The following is a 22,047-nucleotide window of genomic DNA, read 5'->3' as shown; positions in this document are numbered from 1 at the left end:
CAGTGAATTGGAATATTTGTTGCTAGGGTTTAAAAACTTCCAGATAGGTTAATTAACTCCTAAGTAGAAGAAATAAATGAAAGAGACATCGAAAATTGGATTAACTCAACACGTAAAGGATACAGTTTCACAAGCAAATATGTTTTTCTCAATGCTAGAATGTTTTGGCGTAGAATGTGATGCTTATGCTCACAGAATATACCTCACGAGGCAAGACAAATGGCTACTCAGGTTGCAATCTTTCTACTAAGACGCTGTAGTACTTATTTCTTCTGAAACTCCATATCTTAAACAAAAAGGAAGGAAATTAAGCGTAGGAAGAAGGTGTAGCGGAATGATCAGCCTCTTGTTTTAGTAGGTGTAGCCCTTTTGGAACATTCCTGCCTTGGCCTGCTCATCCTCGCCGTCAGCTGAATAGCGCCCAAGTTGTGCCAGAGAGTTTGCCCCGGCGCGCACCAACAATGCTTTCTGTGCGGCTTCTACATTCTCTGGGCGCCCCTGCCATGTCTTCAAGACGCTGTTCTGAAGAGCTCGTGCATAGGAGAATGATACGTGCCATGGGTTAGGGGCTTGGTTCATGGCGTTCAAGTTTAGAGTAGCCTCCATTTCGGACTGCCCTCCAGATAGGAACTACAACAGAATTAAGGAAATTCTGTTATGTGAGAGATCATCTATCATCATAGAGAAACATAAATGGAGTTTTCTGTAGTGAAATAATTAGTAGTATAATTTGGGACTATGTTTTGAAAACAAAAAACTGTGTCAAGATAATCATATTAAATTGCTTCGCAGAAGATGTTGGTAAAAGACAATACCATGATTCCAGGAACCGCCGGCGGCACCCTCCTTTGCAGCATTGTGAGCGTGTACTTTGCAATGGTCTCTGGAGATGCCTTCTGCTTGTGCTCAGCACCTGGGGTGACCATACTAGGCTTCAGCAGGATTCCCTCGAACACCACATTATTTTCGGCCAAGTAGAAGAAGACCTCAGCCCAGACATTCTCTGCCACCTCAAGAGTCCTTTCAATTGGGTGATCTCCATCAAGAAGAATCTCAGGTTCCACAATCGGCACAAGACCATTGTCCTGCATATAATGTAATAGTAACATACAAGTTCAATTGCCACAGGACAAAGAAAATAAAAGGTCTATTTGTGATGCCTTCCTACAGAACAAATCAGTACAATGCCTTAAACTTGAAAGCATGACTTTTGAAATATTTCTTACAATATTTTCTGAATCACCTTTGTGTATCATTATATTCTAAACATTTGTTCATAATTTTCCACTTGATTAGTCAGAATAAGGCACCGCTGCTCCTAGTGTTCATCTTACAATTTTACAAGTGCAGAACATGTCTGCAGCTTTTCTCCGAACTTTTCTGACACTACATTATTAAGAGATCAAATAGCTTGCCGGAAGAATTAAAAACATGTACTATACAAGTAGAACAGCACTCCCAGAAATATTCCTTTGGATGCATAATACATGGTCAAAACATGCCTTTGTTCTCTTCCCACTTGACCAACCCCAAGGACATCACTATCTTTTTGTTTTAATTATATCTTTTTAGATGAGACAAATTATGTTAACTATCACACACCATCTATCCAGCATTTGACATGGACAATGCATTCAAAGGAAAATGAACACTCCTACAAGTGAGGAAAGTAAGTGGCTAAGTGCACAGTTACATATGGATGGGATGCAAGTCAGAGAGCATAAATAGAATAGCTAAATGATCTAAATGAATCGACATATGAAGGGAATGAAAAATAGTCAGCCTCGAACGATGAGATAATAGATGAGACCAAAAGCTTTTCTTGCAGATAATATTCTTAGTGACATGAACAGAATTATAGAAGCTTCGGTGTACCTGAGCAATAGCAGCATAACGAGCAAGTCCCCATGCAGCCTCCTTAACAGCCAATGCAGAAGGACCACAAGGTATGCTAACCACTGTTCGCCTGCAAATTTCCATAGCTTTGATCAGTGAGGTCAAGTTAAACTAATATCTTATTCCATCAAGTACATTCTTTAAAATAACAGTTAATGAGGCAAGAGATAGATGTAGACTAACCACTTGGCAAATCGCGCCCCTTGCTTGTAGTATTCAGCACATCTTGAAGCCAATCCATCCAAGCCTTGGCACCAGGACTCATTGTTTGATCCTGGTAAGGGAACCAAACCCTTGGTGGGAAAATACAAGGATCAGTAACTCATAAAAGTTTGCACAGCTACAGTCTAGCATTTTTATCCTGAATATTTAGCAAATTATTGTGGCATAAGTACCTTATCAACTTTGATACCAGGCATAATTTTCTCTTCTCGCAAGCAATCAACAAACTTCTTTCCATCTGTTGTTGACTGGTAAAGAGTTTCCTCAAAAAGAATGGCACCCGAAATATATTCACCTAGACCAGGAGTGGTCAGCAGAAGCTGCCTGTAGGCTTGGCGGTTTACTTCTGTATTGTCCAGACCAATGGATGCAAGCCTCTTCCCACATGTAGCATTTGATTCATCAATTGCAAGGATTCCACGCCCAGGGGAAGCTATTGATTTCTATAAAGGCAGTTACAGAGGATGTGCTTAGATAGACAGCTTAGCAATCAAAGATTGATTAAAAAAAGGTAACAATTTTATCAATTTGGAATAGGATTCAAGTAGTCATTCTGGATCCACTAAGGGTATGGGATGGAAGATCGCAATCTAAAGCAACGAAATTTGCTAACAACAACATAAAGGATTCCTTTCGTGCTTCTGATACTAAAGGTCAAATATTAATTTCTTATGAAGTTTGCACCTACGAATACAATATTAACGTTAAGATTGCTTGGTAAAAACTGGTGAAATTGTTTCATTTTATGATGTAATTATACAGTAGGTGACAAGGTACGCCATTAACCACAAATTTGTTTCCACAACTATGATAAAATCCAAATCTTACAGGAAGCATTCTTGGCAGTACTTATTGTGTTCTACGATTCTCATCAGTTCTTATCAATTTCAACGTGACGGGAAAAAATATCAAAGAAAACCAACAGCACATTGCATAAGATTGGATCTTTAACCAAATCCCAACTTCCGGAAGAACAAAATCGTCAGGAACTGATCAAAGTACGGGATCACGAGAAGAGATCGCAGGGATAGGGTCAGGGCAAGCTCACCGCGGTCTGGACGAGCTCGTCAATGTAGGATCCGGCCCTGATCGGCGCTGCCACCCTCCGGGTCGCCGGGCGGAGGGATGATGACCGGAGTTCAGACGGCTTCCGGCCACCGACAACCCACTGGCTCCCCGGAGCACTCAGCTTCATCGTCGCCATCATCTTCTTCCTCTTCCTCGATCCCTCTCTCTCTCTCTCTCTCTCTCTCTCTCTCTAAGACGGTTTTTTAATTTATAGGAATATAAGAAGAAGGGAAGGTTGGGGAAAAGGAAAGAGGTGAGGTAATGATGACGAATTTCTCAACAAAAAGCGCTTCTATTCTTATGCTACAAAAGAATATTGTACCGGATAACTACCCAAACTAATTCCTTTTTAGTTCGCCTAATTTGGGTACTTATTGGGAAGTATCGTTGTACCTATTCGAATAGGGTGTCGAGTTACGCTTTGAGTTTCTCGTCGTCAGAAGAAACTATCGTGTTCTCCGTCGGCGATCTGGACGAGGAGAGCTGACTCATTGGGGCACTCAACGCCTTCAAAATGACACAAATACCTGCCGTTCGATCGTGAATCACGATGATCCGAACGTACGTAGCACTGTGATTTCCGCGTTCTAGAAGGGTAATTCAGGAATTGTAATGGGTTTAGTCAATTAGTCAACGGGGAGGTAGGTGAGGTAGTGGCAATGGTTGGTGGTATTCGGGTCGGATTTAAAGAGGATTTTTATTAGTATCCAATAACAAGGGAGTCATTATATTCTTTTAGTTATCTTTAATAATTTAAAAAACTCCTTAATCTAATACTAACTCTTTCTAGATACAAAAACACACAGCTAAAACTCACTCTTATTAATCGAGCCATAGTTATGCTGGCGAGCTATTGCTACGCAGCCAAACAGTGCTGAGAGCTAAGCCATTCCTGGCTGGATATACTTTTAGAACTGGCACCTATCAAGGATTAATTGGACACATCAATTGATACAGGGAAAGGACATAGGTATATGAGTTTTGGAGAGTGAAACTAAACCTGGAGTACCATCCAAGAATGAAGGCACAACCCAAAGTCCAGTTCACAATTGGTTTTGAAGAAGAAATGGCTGCAACAATGGGTTGTGGTTGGCAGTGTAGCAAGGGGAGGCCTCTGTAGAGAGTAATAATAGTGGCTCCTGCTATGCTAACAATTGTTCCAATTACCTTTGCCAATCCATATCTCCTATTCATATGAACTTGCTCAAGCCTAAGATAAGGAGAAGGATAAGTTTTCAGAATAAATGAAACATAGATTGGCCTTTAAAATTCTTGTGATTGCCTTAGAGCTGCAGCCATGGCAAAGGTGATTGCTGGAACTGTGTTCTGTATGACAGAAGCATAAGTTGGAGAGAGATAGTACAAGCCCAAGAGGTAAACTCCTTGGGTAGCAGTAATCCTGGAGAAAGTATTGCCAAAAAAAAAAGGTTAATAGCTGGAGAATAAAGATACTAAATTTATCACATCTTTTTACTTACCCACAGAATGCTAGAAGAAAGAATTGAGCAAGCAAAGATAGAACAGAGGTGGCCTATCCTTCCTGAAAGAAATGTAAAGGAGATAGGATTTGGCTGATGCCCATATTCCTATATACTGTGAACACAATGAAATATTGGATCAATACTTCTCCAAGAAGTAGGCAGGCAAAGGGGGGCAGTAGGCAGGCAAAGGGGGGCAGCAAAGCAAAAGCAAGGATGTTCCTATATACTGTGAACACAATTTGGCTGATGCCCATATTGAGTGCAGCTCTGGAAACTATGTAAAAACCTGCAAGGCAAAGCTGCAGAGCAAGCACTGCTAGGAGAAGCTTCACCTTTCTCAGATTTTCTTGCCATCTCTTCTTGATGGTGAACATGGGATCCTGCAAGAGCTTCATATAAACAATGCTTTGGGTATTCAATCAGATGGGTGGTAGATATTACTTTTTTTTGGTTCCTTCATAAATAATATTATAAGTTCCCTTACATAATTAGTTAACCTAAAAGTTTAAGCAGCGACCTTGCACACCGAAAAGAATAGAGAATATATATATTGCTAAATGAGATTTGAACTTCAAACTCTTCAGGTTTTAATATTATATTAAATAACTAGTTCATTTAAAAACTTTAAGTTGTAAGTTAATAGACAAATAATATATACCATAAGTTAAATATTTGGTTAGAAGGCAAAAGGAGGAATTAAAGACATGTTTGCTAGGCTGCTGAATCTGGCAATCCATGAGAAGGATGTATTCATGTAGATCATATAATTACCTATCTACTTAGTCACATCCATCCCCACTTCTATTCATTTTGATCCTTTGGCACCTGGCAGGCTATTCCTTTCACAATTTATGATCATTTTAAGACAAGCAAGAAAGAAAAAAAGATAGTTTAAGTGGTGATCTTGTCTCCTGCCCATTACTAAGGTTATGATAGTGTGTCATGAGTACAGCTTAGACAACATTAAGTCACTTGTCAACTTGATCATTAGAGATGGAATCAAATGCCATCTGGTATTCAATTGATGGTGTTGTTCATCTTGGCTATACCTTTTGGATTAGAGGTCATAAACTAAGTGAAGCACATGGAGGTTTAATATGATCTCTGATGACTAATTTATGAAATTAAAGGGAGGCCATGGATTTGCTGAGAGTTCATTTAATTTTATATTTTACATTTAACATTCTCTCTTATTTCTTTGTTGAGATCTTAAATGTTTAGAAGTTTATATGTATATTTTAAATAACAGATGGTTCTAATAGGATTCAAGTACTCATAATCTCTGCTAATTATTTGAAAATTTTAAATTGTTAGAAAATAGTAGTTTTATCATTTATATTTTTGACATTATTGATGTCAACTTCTTGTAGCTAACATGGCATGCACTGCAACTGTAAGGTCTGAATCATATGTCCCATTTGGACATGAAGGGATGTTTTATGTCTCAAAAGCCAGAACCATCTATGTCTTTTAATTCCCCTGCAAGAGTCTTCATGTTGTTAGTAGAAGGTAGGACAACAAGTTGGGAGCATAAAAGAATCTTCCTCTCTTGATGCAGATTGAGAAGTTACAAGGAGACAAGACTATAACTATTAACTAGCCTCATGAGATAATACATCAACTTGGTATGATATATATTTGTATTTGAGACAAATATATTTATAGTTAGTGAGTTAACATATTATCAAAACATATATATTAAGCGTAAATCCCGCCAAATCTATTTGTTAGCTAAAAAATATCTCACTTCGAAGTCGAAAGATGTGAGTGTTAAAACTATGAGAATTATTTCGCAAGCGAATCTCGAGCACAATATTTTTTTTATTTGATAGATCATTAGCAAAATAAAGTGGCTAGTTCTTTTTGATATATATATATATAGTGAAATATTATTCGAAGATCTATCTAGAAGCCCAATTAGGGTACCGAGTCCAAAAACTCCGAGCCACACTAGGGTTTTTCTTTTTTATCTCGTTAAAAGCTAAGTTTGTTATAACGACCCATCTAAAATAAAATAAATTCTCAATGCTACAATCCAAAAACCAAAACAAAAAGATTAATGGAGCGTTACACTACTCACCAGGCGTTACACAAAGTAATTAGGTGTTGCCTTTAATACATCTCGACAAATACATATCTAGAAATATACTAAATAAATAGGATTAAAATATAAAATAAAATTAACTCGAACTCGAACTCGGGCTACCGAGTCCGATCCGACTCATTCGGGGTTTGGTCCCCCGACAAAGAGGTCACATAGTGCCAAAAAAGAAAAGATAAAGTGAAAAGACGAATATACCCCTGAGTAACTCCCGCTCCCCACGTTGTTCCTCCTTTTGCTCACTTTAAGTCCATTACTCACTTCCCCTCCTTGCATCCATATGTCTATATACACATGCATGCATCCCATTCAAAACCTCCCCTCCATAACCCTTCGCTTCTTTCTCTCTTCTCTCTTCTTCCTTCTTCCTTCTTGTCTCTCTGCTCTCCTTATTCTCTTCTATTCTCTCTCTCTTGGAAACCTAGGGAGAGACCCTGCGAAGCGATGGGAGTCTCCTTCAAGATCGCGCGCACGGGATCGCGGTACCGCCACAAGCTCCCGCCGGCGGACCCCGCTGCCGACGAAGAAGTGGCACCGGAGCCGCCAGGCCGGGAGGTGAGCCCGGTCGGGCCTTTTCGATCGCGATTTCGATAAGGTTTTCGTCGTGTGAAAAGGGTTTTGCGTTTCGGTGTGGTTTTTGCGGTTTTGGTTTGGTGGCGGTGGTCGGTTTTGGTTGATTTAGGCCTTGCATGTTGGTTGTTTTGTTGTATGATGTGGTTTTTAGGGTTTGGTGATGGTTTCTTGATGGATACGATACTTTGGGAGCTCTGTTTCCCTTGTGTTGTATCTCTTGATTGCAAGTGGTTCTTATGGCCGATGTAGCTCTTTTTTTGTGGGTGTGGCTATTTGATTGAAAATGCAAGGGTTTTTGCAGTGGATGGAGTTCGTTCTTTTATTTGGTTTTTGTCTTTGAGTCCTATAATTTGGATACACTGGGTGGGCAGCATTTGGCCATTTACCATTATTGAGTTTTGAATCTTTATGCAAATTCTATTTTTGTTTGGTGGACTTTTCTGTTGGTAGATGTCTACGGTGTATTTGGGAGGACGTTATGTACGATAATAAGAGATAGATCAATAATATATATCAAAAGAAAGTAGAGGTGAAATCGGCTTGACATACTTGAAGATCATAAGCATAAATTTAGTGGATAATGCATGAAGAATATTATTAAGACGTAGGTTGAATTAACTTTTGCTTTTAAATTTCTATTCATCATGATTAAGTTGGTTGTATCACCAGAGTGGGGCTTCAGATGGTTGACACATGCCCTCTGCATTGACTGTGATGACAATTTGGATTCCTACTCATGTATATAATTTTTATTATAGAATGCTAACCTAATTTTGGTCTGGAGGAACATATCTTTAGCTAGCATTTTATTCTATTTTTTTTTTAAATAGTAAATAGTAATCGTGACATATTTTCTATGCATGTAGGTTAGTTTGCTGAGTTTAGGTGATGACATTGTTAATAATTCATCTTTTCCAGACAAAGGTGGAAACAACTGTGTGGAACAAGGTGAGGTCCCAAACTTTTGGTGCACAGGATAAGCCTATCAGTCTCTTACATTTTCCCTGATAGATTGATTTATGGACATGACAGAGCCCGAGACATCTTTTGCTCTAAACTTGTTTCCTTCTGGATTTTCAATTGGAAAACCTACTGAGGTTTGTTGGTCATACCTACATTGATACCAAATTTACTGATAGCCATAAAATAATGCTTTGATTTTTTATACTTTATTATTACTAACCTGCATTTTTCTTTCCATTCTAGGATATGCCTTTTCCCTTTCTTGGAGATGTCCACAAGTTGCATCCTTATGATAGGGCATCACAGGCCTTATTTTCTGTAAGTTAGCTTTTCATTAGATTACTTGTTTTTCAAACTGATAGGATGTAGAAAGACTTTATTATTCAAACAATTAATTCCTTCAACTCTTCAAGGCTTCTGTATGTAGTCCTACTAATTTCACATGATAGATTGTTATATTATTTTATTGTCTAAATGTACTTTTCTCAAATCCAAATGTAATATTGCCTGCATTGATGCACTATTACGAAGTGCCATAAGCATTCTTGATGGACTGTTGAGCAATTAATAGAAGTTGGGCCCTACTAGAGAATCAATATTTTTTGTAAATGTTTTCAATATAAATGTTTCCCCCTATTGTTGATTCTATGCGTTTTTTTTTTATGGATGTGTACATAATACATCAAATTGTTCTACTTGATGTCTCTTTCTTACTGACAACCTACTTTTTCTTGTATAGGCAATTGAAAATGGCTGGCTTCCTGGAGATATCTTGGATGATATACCCTGCAAGTACCTGAATGGAAATATCGTTTGTGAGGTGAACTAGTAGTATTATTAGGCTGCTGGCTCTTTGTTTATCCAGTTACATCGTTTTCCTTTGAGGAACCATTGATTCCAACAGACTTTGAAGAGAAATTTTCGTGATAAAATATTAGATAATAGTATCATGGTTTATTCACTTCTTTGTTTATTTTGTAATGCCATTTTACTGTCATTTTAACTTAATAGCATAAGTCTTTGAAAATGTGGTAGTTATAATGTCTGTTTACTTATGGTTATGCCAAATTATTTGACAAGCAACTTATATAGTTGACCTTGGCCAGCGTAGTGTCTGTTCCTCATGAAATCCAAACATTTTGTCAAATAATTCCGCTTATGAGTGCTTAGTGACCAAAATGTTCGTACTAGTTTTAGGCCTAAATAAATTACTTTAATGGTACATCATATCTCAAGTCACTTGTAAGCATTTGAGCCATATAATATATTTTCTTGACCTAACTAGTTGTGTACATTATAGGAACTTTGTTGTTATTCTTGCCATCAGATATTAATATCATATTATCACGGTAGTATCAAGAAAGTATGTTTTGCCTGTGATTACTGTAAATGCAAGCTTGTAAGTTTCATGTAGTAAAACTCTTCAAATGATTATCTAGTAATATTTGCCATATGCTGTGCTTTTGATAGGTTGTACTTGCCTAACATGCATATATTGCACAGGTGCGGGATTATAGATCTTGTATCACTAAGTTCAATGGCCATGACCCTTCAGGAGATGAGTTACCTAAAGTTCAAAAAGTGACCCTAAGGATGTGCTCAGAAAATGTTGTTAATGATTTGCTGTCAATCTCAGATGATTCATGGACTTATAATGATCTGTTGGTCAGTACTCTTTGCTGTGTTTTTTGTTGCCTGTGCTTAATTGTCACATCAATCTTTAACACTAGAGGTTTGACCCCTCTGAATATTTCAGCAAGCTGAGGCTCAGATCATTAAGGCTTTGCAACCAAAGCTTCACTTGGACCCAAAGCCATCTATGGAAAGATTTTGTGGAAAACCTTTTCTGAAACAGGTATTGGTCCTCATTCTCTCGAATTTTATTTGTTCTTTTCCAGTTTTCATCAGCATTCTCTCTTCTTCCATTTCTTTATTGTCTCACAAATGTTTAGTGCCTTGTAGCTTGATTTAGGTATATATAAGAGAAGATCTAGAGGAAAGCAGCAAGACAAACCAGATACTAACCATGTGTTCGCTCTAGATGTTTCAAACCATGAAGTTGTCAAGAACTCCAATTCTAAGGAATGCATTGTCTTTAGAGATAGAGGAGTGCAGAGTGCTCCATTTGCTATTTCAGGGGATATGCCGTATACAAAAAAGAATAATTTGGTTGCCAGTTGCTCATTATCTGTTTCCAGTAGTGGAGCAGCCATATTAAGATCGGATCCTAAAAGGACCATCAGAGGCTCTTGCATAACCCTGGAAAGTTCCACTTTGTCTAATGTGAAGAGGAGTTTATCAGTTGCAGAATCTTCCTTGATTTCAGTCAAAAGGGCAAAACAAGAGCCACGGGAATCGGAAACTTCTCGTGTTAACATGGGTCAAATAAATATGCAGTTTAGCCAGGAATCTCGACGTAAGGTGATTCCGTCGCAAAACAATTGTGAAGCTTCAAATCTGCATTGTCCCAATCTAGGAGACCAACATTTTCCCCAAGAGAATTACTTAACATCCACAGACAAAATGTCAAAGCAAGGGACTCAAAAACTTGCTGAATTATGCCAACAGGACTTAAAGAGGGTCATAAAAGAAGAGCCAACGGGCACAAGGATTTCATATAATCCAGCGAAGAAGGTTATTAATGGTCATGCATTGGATATTACTCATATCAATAACAATAGATCGAGTCACAAGAAGCCTTTATCAGATACCAGATCTTCTCGACCCCATTTGCAGCGCAGGAGTGATATTTTGCATGTCGAAAAGTGCCCCAAGAAGGATAATTCTTCTCGGAAGAGAAAATCATCAGCCTGTCCTCAAGCTTCAGTTGGGTGTTCAGATAATTCTCCTGTACCTCAGTTGGGAGGAAATGAAAGAGTATCTTCAGTAGCTCCTTCTGGTTCATTTCCTATTATTGCCGCAGTTGAACTGCAGAAGGATAATACTGCATCAGTCCCTGCAGATTCAATCAAGAAGGCCCTAAATTCTGCTTCTAATATTCCTTCAGTGCAAAATAATAACTTGCCGCTACAAAAACTGAAGAAATCCAATGCTGATATTCAAGTAGCATCTAACAGTGCAAAATTAGGAGTCTCAGCTGGTACTGGTGATGCTTGTTTTCTAACTGATAGTTCCTCGGTAGGGAATACGTCTATGCAGCCCATTTCAGGAGCTAATGCTGATCATGCTCTCCATAGTAGATTTTCTAAGATTCTAATGGTTACCCAGAGGTGAGACTGAAATTGTAAACCTTTTTCTTTTATATGTTTTTGTTTTAGTGAATCTGCTTATAAGTTAATGCAAAAGCTGGTTTTTAAAGTATTTAAATCCTGCGTCAGCTTGATCTGCATGTATTTGAAAATTCACATTTTTGTATTCAATACCCTTTGTAGGCATGGACTCAATAAAAACAAGAAGACAGCTGACAGATACCCAATGACAAAATCAGTATCTCATTGCGCTGTACCACCAATTGAATTCTTAAAGCCCGAGGACGTTGAGGAATGTCAGTCTTTAACAGATGAGGTGTGTATGTCAAAGTACCTAATTGGTGGAAGTAGAAATGCTTGCAAGACTCGAACACTGACATTTCTGCGTGTAAGATTCTTCTTTACAGGTTTGTTCTTGACTTCTCTCGCATATCTATGAAGTTCTTACTATTGATTTACTGACCTTTTAAGGCTCCTCTTTAATGTAGGTAGTGGTATCCCCTTTCTGGTCAATGAATCTCGCTGCAAACTTGTCTTGTTTCAGTCTGAAGAACCAGACAATGATGAAGTAGGAGTAACTATTGTCTATGGGGATGAAGAGAAGCTGTTCCGTATTGCCCCACTTCCTACTCCTGTAAGTCTTTATTTATCTATTTTCAAGTGATTTTCACTAGAATTTTCACCTTACACATGATGAAATACTTTGCAGCATCATGCAGACCTTTTTGCGGCTCAATTCACTTTATTGGTAAGCCTCTTTTTAACGCTCCCACTCAGTTGTTTTGTGGAAACATATATGTATCTGTCTGCTCTAGATTTCATGAACATGTTTCTGATGCAGTATGGGCCTTAGGATCGTTATCTATTAGTCATACTGAGGAGACAATCACATTTTTATCTTCTCTGGTATTATTATCTAAAAAATAGCTGAGGAATTTTATCATAAAACCAAGAAGCTATTAGACAAGGTGGCTAACTATAACTGATTTTCACATAAATGCTATAGTTTTTGGTGAAACAATGTTTAAAGTTTCTTCCTGGCTTCATTATTTGCTTGTGTAGATGGAACGGGATGGCTATAAACTTGTGAATGATCTGATGCAACTGTCTTCATCTAGCACTACTGGTGGTACTCCTGATCATTTGGTAGATATTGCTTCCCCAGAATTTACTCAGCTGCAATGCGTCACACCTACCCGTGACCATTTACTAAATATGGTTGTTCCATATTGCAACAAGTTATTAAGATCAAACATGCTGCAATTTCCATCTCAGAATATCGTAGCACCACTCATGATTCGACCTTCCATTTTAAACTTTACCAGGCACCAACAATTGGAGACTGCATCTAATAAGTGTTCCTCAAATCAACAAAATCACGCATGCCGAAGTTCATTGTCGACTGTTCCAAATAATTTATCCGATAATGTAAACATGCATATGGAGTATTTATTGTCGAACAGCTCTTCAGATGTACAGATTCTTCACCACCAACAAAAAAGTCAGGATCAACAGTTCCGGCAGCAGTCTATCGTGAAGAATAAGGCAGCTTTCCTTGGCGTAACTAACAGTATCACAAGCTTTGGTAGAGAGAACTCTCGTTCTAATCTCCCTCAGACCAGTGGCCCTCTAAAATTTTCTGGATTCAGTCATGCAGGTCAGCAGTTCCTTAACAGGGGAACTTTGCAAGCTCAGGCAGCATTATTGCCGTATGTACAAACAAATAACCAGGGAATGCACATGATGAATTATACTGTGCCAATGAGTTTACCTTATCGTGAGGGGTTGGCAGGAGATGGGTCTCAGCTGGAACAGGCACCAGGTAGAAGTTATATTGACCAGCTTCAACCCAGAGGAAGGGCTTCAATGGTTCCCCTGGATAGAGAAGCTGTGAACACAAACAAATTTGATCTATGGCAGCAGTTGTGTGCACAGCAAAAAGGAAAGTCCCATCAGCCTTTCCAACTGAAGCAGAAGTTGCAGTCAGGCTCTCCTCTGCAGCAGGACTCATCTACTTTAGCTCAGGTAACTCTGTGTTTGCAGGTGACCCAAAAGCAAATGGCTTCAGCGTCAGTATCTCACGAGATGAATGCTAGAATTTCTGATATTGGGAGCCCACAGATGAGCTCGCATACCTTTGCATCTGGTGGTAGTATCACAAGCTTGCCAACTGAACTACCGGCTCCTCTCAAAGATTGCTAGATGTGACTTTGGCAAAGAGACTGTTTAGAATGTGACAGAGCGGACCTCTCCTTTTGGTGTTGATGCTGTGGATAGCCGAGTTTTGCATCTTACTTATGATGGCAGTGCAGCAGTAGGTGGTTGTTTAGAACAGAGAACAAAGAGGAGCTCTGTTTTGGTGGCTGCTCAGGAAAGACAAAAGTAAATCAAAGAAGAATACTCAAAATGTTACCTTTTGTTAGTTACCTTAGGCTATTCATGCATTTTATAAATATATGTACTTGAAAAGTGAACTCTCTATCGGGACAGCAGAGTTTTACAGGTGAAAACTTTAAAATAAATGCTTGTGTTGTTCTTTGCACCGAAACTGGCTTTTTAATTTAACTAAGCGCCTGATTAGATCTGTAAACAGAGTTTATACACACACTGGTGCTTGGTAGCAATTAATATGGTGATGCTACTACAGTAATATGGTACATTATCTGGTGAGATAACTGCATGCATTGCACTCTATACCCTTTTCTTTTACTAAGATCTTTTTGTTAAATTCGACACTTAAGTAGATATTATTGCTATTTACAGAAACCTTTGCTTCTTCCTAATTGTTGCTTTCAATCAACAAAGGATATAGTGTTTGGCTTTTATGTGAAGGCAGGGATATAGTGTTTGGCTTTTATGTGAAGGCAGGGATGGGTACGTGGAAAAATAATTGGACGTTTTCATTTCACACCCTAACATTGTGTCTATTTTAAAGAAGGCAACGTATAAACCACAATAAACAGTGATGTAGGGTGTAAAATGAAAACAATCTTAATGATATTTATACCAGGTCACACGTGTCATACCGACTAACTTCTGGGTCCCACCTAGCAGGAAAGTACTAGCATCAAGCAACAGCTTAAAGTGTTTTGATCCGTCCGATACAAATTAGAGATATGAAGTCCCGAATCTTGAAGCACCTTACGGATACTGATCATCTCCTTCCCCTTCTTAGAGTGATAATTCTTTTTTATCTCTGCCAATTTTAGGGTTCGCTCTGAAATCGCGCGATCGCGTGGCGAAGGTCGGAGCTCGCTCTCTTCTCGAATCCGAGGAAGAAGAAGGTGGGATCGCGGAAGGAAAAAAGAAGAAGAAGAGAAATCTCTCGGAATCGATAGATCGCGGCGGTTTCGCGGAACGATCGATTCCTTTTTCTTCGGTCTACTGATTCGAGTTATATCTTTGTTCTTATTAGTTTTTGGCTTGAGAAATATTTAACGGGATTGTAATCAAATCCCTGTGAGTTTGGTTGATGGATTCTCGTTGTTAGGGTTTTTCGATCCATCCTCGTTGTAACAAAAAATAAGCGCTCCGCTCGAACCTGAATGGATTCTAATTCTTTTGATGCTTGGAAGCAGTAACTCCAGATAGTATTTTTTTTCCCTTTTTCTTTCTTATTTTTTCGTTATAAACTTTCTTTTCTGCTTCCCCCTTCTCTTGGTTCCTGTATCGGAAAGAGAAGAGATAAAAAAAAAAAAGAGAAAGAATTTAGCGTGTTCATTAGCTATACAATTGAGAAACTTGTGTATTTCGGCCTAAATAAAGCATTTGGATAAGGGTTAATGGGGAGCAATGGAGTAGCTAAGAGGAAGAATGGATACCTTGGAGTTACTGAGCCGATATCATGGAGCGGGCCAAGTGAAAATGATGTGATCAAGACCCAGGAGCTTGAAAAGGTTGGATTTTGGCTATGACATATCGAAGTTTGTTTCTTGTGTGATCCAAATTGTACACTATGGCGTTCTTTTTTATCAGTATCTTGCAGATGCTGGACTGTACGAGAGCCAGGAAGAAGCTGTTTCTAGGGAAGAGGTTCTGGGAAGATTGGATCAGGTAAGTGTTTTGTTGAATGTTTGGAAGCTTGCCAACTGTCTTATTTGGGGGTGTCTGTGTCAATGTTTGAATTTTGCAACAGATTGTGAAGATATGGGTTAAAAAGATTAGCAGGGCCAAGGGTTTCAATGAGCAATTTGTTGGAGAAGCAAATGCGAAAATCTTTACCTTTGGTTCTTACCGACTTGGGGTACATTGCACTCTGCTTTACTCTTTACAAGAGCTATTAGACGAGAATGCATGAAAGCAATTAGTTGAAAAATCTACCTGCAGTTGCTATTCGTTTTTTCCTTCCTTTGTAGTTATTACCCGTTGTTCAGTTTATGTGAATTTGCTACCTTTCTTTATCTCTGCTGAATGTACAATGTAACTATCTGCTTAGTTATTACACATTGAGATGGAGAAGATGGTAGAGAAGAAATATAATCTAGATATTTTATTCATGAACATGGTTAATAATTGTTATGTTCTGGTGATGCCATCTTTTTCCACAATTAATGAAGGTTAAAGACTATTTTTTTCCCTTCTATTTCTTTGTTTTAATTTCCTTTTCTGGCTATCCAAATGTTTGAGCACGCATGATAAATCCATGATGTTAAAGACTATCTATCTACTAAAATACCTTGGCAAATTCATATTACCTTGGTGAATTCACCTTGGAGGGTACTTCCTGCAGTTGTTATCTAAAATTGAATTTTCAAGAGCATTGTGGATATTTACAAGCTATCCAAATGTTTGAAAGTCCAAAGTTAATAATATAAGGTTATCATTACAATTTACACGAGGCAAAAGTAACTATGTCATACATGCAAATAGTTTTAGGATAAGTGAAGCAAAAGAAAGCATTGAAAAACAGTTTTCCTTGGTGATCATTAATCATGTTCACTATTTTGACACTGAGGAAGAGATTTGAGATAAATTACAATTTAAGATCCCTATAAAATAAAAATAAGACGGGCAGATTTAGAAAGGCATGGGAAATTTTTTTTTTCTAGCTTGGCCTGTTTAAAATCATGTCTAGTGTTTTGGAGATTGATTCTTGAAATTGAACTACTAAAGTGATGTCTGTGAATTAGTGGAAGAATTTCCCTTATTCCTGTTTTTAGTTAAAGCATGCCAATTTCTTTGATGCCTTGTAGGTTGATTTCCTTGAAAAGTTAAGCATGGCTACGTGTGTAGCACCTATTTATCTTATTGATCATCTTCATGAATGGCTCGTATATTAGCCTCAAATTATTAGGTATATATAATTCGGATAATACTTTTAACTGTTTTCACTAATGCATTTGGGTTTGACACTTTTTAGCCTAGATCATACGACTTGCATATTAGGTGGTGGTAATAGTTCTTCCTTTTAATCATTGGATACTACTCATTCTTAGTGGTGTTAAACTTTACAAAGTTTGTTCCTTAAATATTGTAGGTACATGGTCCAGGTGCAGATATAGACACACTATTGGTGGGCCCCAGGCATGCAACTAGAGAAGTAAGGTTTGCTAGTATTTTACTGAAGAGATTACTCTTCCATTTGCAGCTAATCCATTTTTTTATACTTGAATATAGGAAGATTTCTTCACAGAGCTACATAATATGTTAGCTGAGATGTCAGAAGTGACCGAATTACATCCTGTGCCTGATGCTCATGTACCTGTTATGGGGTTCAAATTTAGTGGAGTTTCTATTGATCTTTTATATGCAAAGCTGTCACTTTGGGTGATTCCTGAAGTGAGTTTCCTTTAGTTTATTATTTATTTCATTACATTGTTTTGGGAAGATCACCATCTGAAATGGAGACTGCACTAATAGATTACTTCTATCAGTTTTACCATACATTCTCTTCGCTAAGGAATTTTGCCGTGTATAATTGTTTATATATTTTTTTTCTCACTTCACTTCAAACTGCTGTAGATAAGATAAAAACATGGTGCCTGCCTAGATCGTTTAGGAGTATATGCAATCTTTTGTACAACTTGATTTAGTAGGTCTGTAGGTGGGACCAAAATATAGATATGTTATCCTAGGGTCTGTAGATTGCCTAGGAGGTTAGGAAAAACTTCTTTACTGTCATACTGACCAATTTTGAAGATGATGCAAACAAGGCGAAATCCTTGGTTCATAAGCTGTTTATACACTTCCTCTCCTTTGTCAAGTTCGACTGTTGCCTTTTGATCTTTACTTTTGTTCTCTTTCAGGACCTGGATATCTCACAAGACTCTATACTGCAAAATGCTGATGAGCAGACTGTCCGTAGCTTGAATGGGTGCAGAGTTACTGATCAAATATTATCTTTGGTGCCAAATATTCAGGTCCTTCCTTGTGTGCCTTTTATTTCCTGCTTTTTTTCTGCATGGAGACTAGACAAATATTCTGTTGGATATGGGGCAATATTAGAAAAAATACTGTTTTATCATTTGCAAGTCTTTCAGTACTACTCGTTTTCATGATCCAGACTTTCCGTACAACACTGAGATGTATGAGATTCTGGGCAAAGCGCCGTGGAGTCTACTCAAATGTATGTTTTTTTTTTAGTTATAGACATCTCATAAGCATATATTGTCCATTTGTTTTAGTTTCTTATGGCTCCTTTATGCTGAACTTTAAATTATGCTCAGGTGTCAGGATTTCTCGGTGGTATAAATTGGGCATTGCTTGTTGCTCGCATATGTCAATTATACCCAAATGCCCTACCTAGCATGTTAGTATCTCGCTTTTTCCGGGTCTACACCCAGTGGCGCTGGCCCAATCCTGTAATGCTGTGTGATATTGAGGAGGGTGTTCTTGGACTTCCTGTTTGGGATCCAAGAAAAAACTTTAGAGACAGGCTTCACCAAATGCCTATAATAACACCTGCTTATCCATGTATGAATTCCAGCTACAATGTCTCTTCCAGCACTTTGCGAGTAATGACTGAGGAATTTCAACGTGGATATGATATCTGTGAGGTTTGTCGCTCTATTGTATTTGCAATTTTTTCAGTTTTGTTAATAATGCTTTTCTTTGGAAAGCTTAATAAGTAGTTGGAATCTTGTGTGCTTTTATGTGTCATTTGTTGTGGGCACCTTTTTGGTGCGCTGAGCATCATTGGAAGTCATGTTCCTTAGTTTGCCTACTACATCTTGTGAAGTATATGGTAACCTTTATTTTTGTGGACATGGGTTGTTAACTTTCTTTTGTACATCTGATTCGATACTAGTTCCTAGATGGAGAGTTTGTAGAAAGGCCTGCCTTCCAATTTGTTATGCAATCTTTAAACTTTTTTAGTAACCTTCATCTGTGGTCGTGAAAAGAGCAGTTTATCTCTCATGTCTCCCTGAACTATTTTACTGATATATAGAAGTTCATATGTTATGCTATAAATTATCTGATTTGTTCAGAACACTTATTAAACTCAATGCTGGATATGCCGCTAAATGAAAAGAGAGATATTACTATTTGGTTCCTGCAACAATGACCTTTGTATTCTTTTATGTTTCTGTCTCTTGAGATAGGCATAGAAAGCATAAAGTAAATATTCATGATTCCAGCTTCTGTCTTGTTGCAATTCTTGCTACTGTGGTCCCAGATCGTATTTGTGCATGATAAGAAGCTGAACTATCTTTTATATTGGGTATTAATTTTACTTTACATTCTTTTTGGATGAATTGAAAATGCAGTACTTATTTGTGGGCAAGAATGATAGTCTTCAGACTCTTTGCTCACGAATTTATTCCCCGAGTTTGGTGCTGTATTCATATATTCTCCTCTCTTACATAGATGGTTGGATTTTATCTAGTTACTGCTGGAGTAAATTGTACTTTTTTATTTATTCCTTTGTGCTGCCAAAAGTGTCCTGAGTGCCTGTGCTGGTCGATAACATGCAGGCAATGGAGGCAGGTAGAGCTGACTGGGATACTCTCTTTGAGCCGTATCCTTTCTTTGACTCTTATAAACATTATCTGGAGATTGATGTCACTGCAGAAAATGAAGATGACCTCAGGAAATGGAAAGGCTGGGTGGAATCCCGCCTTCGTACGCTTACATTGAAGGTAAATTTATGAATTCTTTTAAGGTTCTTGCTTGAACTAACTTCTTTAGTAATGATCTTGCTGCTTTATTCTTGAATCAGATTGAAAAGCACACATTTGGCATGCTCCAGTGTCATCCTCACCCAGGTGATTTCTCGGACAAGTCTCGACCATTACACTGCTTTTACTTCATGGGTCTGCAAAGAAAACAAGATGCACCGGTACATGAAGGTGAACAATTTGATATTAGGGCAACCGTAGAAGAGTTCAAGCACACTGTTGGCATGTATACACTATGGAAACCTGGCATGGAGATCCAAGTTTCACATATAAAGCGTCGAAGTGTTCCTTTATTTGTTTTCCCTGGAGGTGTGCGTCCTCCTCGCCCAAAAGCAGTAGGGGAACGTAATGGTTCTAAAAGTAAGGCCTCCACTTCTGTTCATGTAGAGAACCCGTCAGATGCTGTCGGTATAGTTGGTCATAAAGCTTTACATCTACAAGATGAATTGAGTACTCATAGACAATTAGTTGTAGGTGCTTCTAGTGATCATGTTGTTGACGGAAGTTTTAGTTCCGCAATGATCTCTTCCTCTACTGGTCCGCTTGTGAAGGAAGCTGAAGGATCACCGGGCAGCGTCCTAGGAAATTCTAATGTGGTTCCAGATGTTGAGTCAAGAAAGAGAAAATATGTGGAGGATACGATGGAGACCAGCGTTGTCGATGCAAAGCGTGTGGCTAGTCATTCAGAGAAACTGCTTGAAAGTGTTGCTATGGACACATCTAGGGTTGGTTTCAGTGAGGAAGCCAGTTCTCATGCAGCTGATGTATGCTCTAAAGAAGCTGAGGCACTTGCAATCAAGAAAATAAGCAGTGGGTCTCCCAAACATCTAGAAGCTTTACCAGAGGAGCTTGATGAGCTTGAATTCTTTGAGTCACAGGGACAGAATAAAGAATTTGGAGATGCTGCTGGCAGCTCTATCGAGTCTTCTACTGCAAAGGATAGTAGGGTGCAAACTGAAACAAAGCTCGGTTATTCTCCAAAGAGTGGAGGCATGGAAGAGCTTGAGGTCTTTGCTTTTAGTCTTGTATATGTTGTTGTCTACTGTTGTTTCTTTCCAATTTACTGTTGCAACAAGAAATTAGCTGCTTTATGTTTATTGAGTTCTCGTTGATATGTCTTATGTGCTATGATATGTCAATGCACTGCAAAAAATATCATATTCTGAGTAGGTGTTAAAGGAATTGGTTAATTTATAAAATGGCATTATTTTTTAGTATTATATTACCTTTTACTGATTGTTTACATTTGTTTTGAGCAAAGCCTCCAGAACTATCTGCTCCACCTTTCAGCAGCCGTCCAGCGTCAACATCGAGTACCACTCAGCGCAAGCCAATAAGGTAATTATCACTTTTTTTATTCCATATGTTTTCTGCTAGTGATTTTTCATGGATTCCACGTTAAATTCCTCTTTTACTTTTACATTTTGCAATTTTCTCTTGCATTAATGGCCATATTGTTTGCCTGGGTTGTCATCAAGTTGCTCGTCATTTTCTTTGATGGTTTCCATGAAGCTAATTTTGCTTTCGATATATTGTTTTACAGATTAAGACTGTCTACTGTAGCAAAATCAACTGGGACGAACTCACAAGTGCAACCACCTGCTCCGGAGTGAGTTCCATATATGACTCCTCTTACCCCTTCGAAGCGAGAGTGCAGAGTTGCAGGAGCCCTAAGGAGGCTCTTGCTAAAAATCGAAGTGAATTTTCTTTCACTCGAGCAAGCGGCTGAAATTAGCTTTGTATTATTACTAAGAGTACTGGGGTCAGACTGGCACCTATAACCTTATTGTAATAAACTCTTGTTATGAAATGTATTATTCCATCTCTGCCTCCTTGCTTTGTTTCCTCTCGGATAATTTAATTCTCTGTTGGTTACTGATAGCTCTTGTGGAATCGAGGTTTTCAATGGGAACTTGGATAGTGTTAAGCATCAGAACCGTTGCTTTCCTGGTGATTTTTATTCTATTTAGTAGTGAAATTTTTGGCAGCTTGAAGCTTTTTAGACAGGTAGAACTCTAGCTTGTCTTGGCTTGCTCGTTTCTCAAGGTAGTTTACAAGCAACATTAATCTTTTATACACGGACTATTAGTTGTGATTCGATAGATAATACCTATCTTATTTGATATATATATTTATCACAAATCCCTTAATAACAGTGTTATATTCATCAAAGTCCTTTATAAATTGCAATTCTGCTTGTTTGCATCTTGTTTTAATTTCCCGAGGCAAAACAACAACAAACATATAAATTTCAGCATATAAGAAATTTCAACTCAAAAGATTTAAGAGAATGTAAAAGATGTCATGCCCTACAAGTTTGCAAGACCTATCAACGCAGAATTTCACCCAATCATTCACCTCATTACTAGATCAAGAAAGTAAATAAACAAAGCTGCACGCATCTGACAGGATTTATC

The 22,047-nt window shown here is 38.2% G+C and overlaps 3 protein-coding genes and 1 pseudogene across 5 annotated transcripts; 2 read left to right on the top strand and 2 right to left on the bottom strand.

Annotated features, from left to right (window-relative positions):
• Positions 1-77: 77 nt before the first annotated feature.
• Positions 78-3,376, bottom strand: LOC140769106 (fructose-bisphosphate aldolase 3, chloroplastic-like). The gene is made up of 6 exons (XM_073109669.1): positions 3,167-3,376; positions 2,292-2,561; positions 2,080-2,189; positions 1,876-1,966; positions 816-1,085; positions 78-630 (listed from the first exon to the last, which is right to left on the bottom strand). Exons 1-6 carry the CDS (start codon positions 3,323-3,325, stop codon positions 352-354), a joined length of 1,179 nt encoding a protein of 392 aa, XP_072965770.1. The 5' UTR covers positions 3,326-3,376; the 3' UTR covers positions 78-351.
• A 596-nt stretch (positions 3,377-3,972) lies between these two features.
• On the bottom strand, positions 3,973-5,062 carry LOC140768338 (WAT1-related protein At3g18200-like; annotated as a pseudogene).
• Positions 5,063-7,084: 2,022 nt separating this feature from the next.
• Positions 7,085-14,021, top strand: LOC140768157 (protein PHYTOCHROME-DEPENDENT LATE-FLOWERING-like). 2 transcript variants are annotated; one of them, XM_073108312.1, is made up of 12 exons: positions 7,085-7,323; positions 8,208-8,289; positions 8,374-8,438; positions 8,548-8,622; positions 9,044-9,124; positions 9,808-9,969; positions 10,061-10,159; positions 10,267-11,534; positions 11,697-11,920; positions 12,002-12,147; positions 12,223-12,261; positions 12,576-14,021. In XM_073108312.1, the coding sequence occupies exons 1-12, from the start codon at positions 7,213-7,215 to the stop codon at positions 13,713-13,715; spliced, it is 3,492 nt and encodes a 1,163-aa protein (XP_072964413.1). In that variant the 5' UTR covers positions 7,085-7,212; the 3' UTR covers positions 13,716-14,021. The 2 variants fall into 2 exon arrangements, with proteins under 2 accessions (XP_072964413.1, XP_072964414.1); XM_073108313.1 differs by having other exon boundaries at positions 12,233-12,261; positions 12,576-12,707.
• Positions 14,022-14,683: 662 nt separating this feature from the next.
• Positions 14,684-21,452, top strand: LOC140768158 (nuclear poly(A) polymerase 1). Of its 2 annotated transcripts, none has more exons than XM_073108315.1 (12): positions 14,684-15,409; positions 15,489-15,566; positions 15,649-15,756; positions 16,990-17,052; positions 17,130-17,291; positions 17,759-17,872; positions 18,016-18,078; positions 18,179-18,508; positions 19,427-19,591; positions 19,672-20,637; positions 20,899-20,968; positions 21,174-21,452. In XM_073108315.1, exons 1-11 carry the CDS (start codon positions 15,296-15,298, stop codon positions 20,965-20,967), a joined length of 2,232 nt encoding a protein of 743 aa, XP_072964416.1. In that variant the 5' UTR covers positions 14,684-15,295; the 3' UTR covers position 20,968; positions 21,174-21,452. The 2 variants fall into 2 exon arrangements, with proteins under 2 accessions (XP_072964416.1, XP_072964415.1); XM_073108314.1 differs by having other exon boundaries at positions 20,892-20,968.
• The last annotated feature ends 595 nt before the right edge of the window (positions 21,453-22,047 follow it).

Source organism: Typha angustifolia, chromosome 10 (assembly GCF_048772165.1).
Source record: "Typha angustifolia cultivar Huaian chromosome 10, ASM4877216v1, whole genome shotgun sequence".
NCBI lineage: Eukaryota > Viridiplantae > Streptophyta > Magnoliopsida > Poales > Typhaceae > Typha > Typha angustifolia.
Note: the sequence above shows the minus strand (reverse complement) of the source record. Positions and strands in the feature narration are given on the sequence as shown.